Genomic DNA, 3,190 nt, shown 5'->3' on the forward strand with positions numbered 1-3,190 from the left:
GGTGTGGTTGCTTCTTTTTTTTTTGTGAAAAGAATAGATGATGTTGTTGTAGCAATGGTTCTTATGGTGATAATATTATGTTGTTATTTTTTCAAGTCATTTGTATCTAGTTTTTTTTATGTTGTGTGGATGAGCTTAAGATAAGTGCTTAAAATATATTTTTTATTTTATCCAAACACTATAAAAGTGCTTAAAAGTTATTTTGGCTTAATGCACTTAAGAGTTGTGCTTGGTATTGCATGAATATGATGTATAGAGGAGTTATCACAAGTAAAGAAAGGTGATATGGAGGAGTTTAATAACCATGAGATTGCACCAGAGACACCTTTTTCTATAATTGTGATGTTGTTGTTGCTATACAGAGCACACATCCTACTAATAATGTGCCTCATTATTGATGAAGACACCAACACAATGTTCATCATAGTGTTGCTCATGAGTACCAGATCCCACAGGGATGTCAACATAATAAATGAAATGGTTAACAACGTCATGGCAACATCATAGAGTATATTCTTTAAACTAACAAAATCATGTTCTATTATTGTCGTGGAAAATCATACACAATCATGCAATTGACTTTATCATTGGGTACACTTAAAAGAGGTTGAGATCGAAATGACATATGTGACAAGAAGCAATGTTCAAGTTGTGACATTTGACGGGACCGAAATGAACATACTAGGAAAAGTCTATCTGGTGCTATAAATTGGATCAATAGGATTTTCGATCCTATTTCACATGATGAATGCATCAACTTCATATACAACATATCGATGGATCAACCTGCACCAGGGCATAAAATATAAATTGGTTAGATGAGACATAGTAATATAGAGAGAGGCCGACAATCCTATCCGTCCAATGTCCCTTATTTATTAATTGGACGAATCTACTTTTCACGCCATGGAAGCTTAATATTGCACAAAGAATTGGAGAAAAGGATGCATTAGATCCTAAGATGGTGGTCATCAAAATATTAGATCACGAGTTCAAACTAGAAATGCATCTTAGAGCGAATTTTGATAGGATCATTGAGACTATATAGCTAAAACATTATAAAGACACAATATGACTTATTTATAATGTCGCTAAATGAATTTAAGGTTATCATAAATAGTTTTCCACAATATATTGGCCTTCAAATGACCACCTTAAATGTTATCGACTAATACTACAACAATACAAGTGCAAATAAAAATAAATCATATCATAGTTTCTTCAAGTCAATCATGTTTTCACTTCATTGATTCTCGACATCTACATATGTTTCCACATTTTCTTCAGGTGCGACAATTCTACTCAATAACTTTGAAATGTCAAATTTGATTCTCATCACCTTATCGGAATGCATCTGGTGCATGATTCCAGTTTCTCCAATCTGTCAATTTATAGTGTTTGTTGTTCTACTCCTGTGTGTTTGATAAATAACAATTTTGATGAGTGTGTCAGTAACCGTCTTCTTCACCTTCATCGGAACCTACCCAAACACCATCAACAATGAAAAATTTTGGGTCGATTGATTTACAAGAAAATGATTTTTTGTTGGAAAGGCAGGAGTTTTCATCCTTTGGAGCTGATCCAAGACGACAGAAGTTTTGTGTAAGATTTTTGTTCAATCTTAAGTATGCAACAAATAAATCTCCACATACTGTATCACATTACACCAATACCAAAGGTTCTATATTAACAGAAGAATCTTTAGTTTCTCAATCACCCACGGGCCTTCAGCTCAGCAAAACGCCTGGATAGATCATCCTCACTGACCTTCTCCTCATTCTTAGAAGATATAGCATGGCCGACTACTTGTGGAAGCCCGACAGACACCTCGAGTCCATAGTCATTAGCCACTGGTTGCATCAAGTTGCCGACCTGATCCTCTGGTGTCGATAAGGAAGTACTTCCAGCCATAGAACTCTCCATGAATTCAGCTTGAACCTCCATATTCACAAACTGACGCTCGAATGAATCCATCGTCCCCGACATTTTCTGTAGATTCCCTGTGTTGAGTGAAGACTCCAGTGATTTTACAATCGAGGATATTGACTTGTTGAACGTCGTCATCTTCGCCTGAGTATCTAGGCGAGCCACAACGATGTCAAGGCGAGAGGAGTGACAGAGATAGTTCATCTGTTCGTTGCGCTTGCGGATGACGTTCTCGACGTAAATTCTAGCATTGTCCATGTTACCTTTCTCGATGGACTTCTTCACCCTGAGCTTCTGAAACTTGTCATCCTTCTCGCATTTTTGGGCTTGGCGTTGGAGGCTTTTCGATGTGAACTTGAGCTCCATGATCTGATTCATCAGTTTCTCGGCGTTTCCCATTTTCTAAGCTTTGGTGATGGAGTCTTCCGATTGTTTTTGGCAATTCTTCTCCTTTGATCGATCAATCATCTTTTCAATTTTTGAAGTATATCAATCGTCTTTTCAATGTCCGTGAGTTGCACATCTTTGTTTAATTTGACACAATTTTTTTTGTGTCATTAGGGTTTTAGGGTGAAAGACTAAATTGATAAGTTTTTAACATAGATAAAGGACCTTTTCCATAAGATTCATATATGAGGGACCAAATCAATCTAAGTCCATACATTCATGACTATTTTGATCCTTTTCTCCATTATGAGATGAAATCTCAAATTCTTCAAAAATCATGATTTAGAATTTTTTGAATACAAAAACTAACCACAAGTTTATATTTTGTAAAAATAATCCCACATTTATATCTACCAACCATTTATTTTATATATAAATAAAATTTATAATTCATATCAGTACTTTTTAAAATATTTATATCTCATATAATGATTATTCTCACCAACATAAAATTTATTATTACTTCAAATCAATTCCTACTTTACCATTCATATTCACAAAATTCATTATTATTTTTTATCAAATTTATTTATTAATCAAATTCACCAATAAATGGCTCAAAGTAACAATTAATGTTGGTTCGTCTTCTCGGTCATATGATCAAGAAATGCATGTTTAACGTGAGAAAATTTTATGTACTATGCGTAAAGACTAGACACGATAACTTATGTTCAATTATTTTTTATTGAATTAAAGTCTGATCAATAAAATGTTGTGTTTTTTTAGAATAGTTTTGTGATAGTATATTGTGCAATTTTATGAGCTTTTGCTTATTTTGTAAGATTGTATAAAGAATTGAAACAATTTTAATAGTTTA

The 3,190-nt window shown here is 33.8% G+C and overlaps 1 protein-coding gene across 1 annotated transcript; it reads right to left on the bottom strand.

The window, feature by feature from the left end:
* Window positions 1–1,713: 1,713 nt before the first annotated feature.
* LOC102590205 (ESCRT-related protein CHMP1B-like) lies at window positions 1,714–2,404 on the bottom strand. The gene has a single exon (XM_006367822.2). The coding sequence runs from the start codon at window positions 2,323–2,325 to the stop codon at window positions 1,714–1,716; it is 612 nt and encodes a 203-aa protein (XP_006367884.1). The 5' UTR covers window positions 2,326–2,404.
* Between the last annotated feature and the right edge of the window lie 786 nt (window positions 2,405–3,190).

The sequence above is a fragment of the Solanum tuberosum genome, unplaced genomic scaffold, assembly GCF_000226075.1.
Source record: "Solanum tuberosum cultivar DM 1-3 516 R44 unplaced genomic scaffold, SolTub_3.0 scf01035, whole genome shotgun sequence".
Classification (NCBI taxonomy): domain Eukaryota; kingdom Viridiplantae; phylum Streptophyta; class Magnoliopsida; order Solanales; family Solanaceae; genus Solanum; species Solanum tuberosum.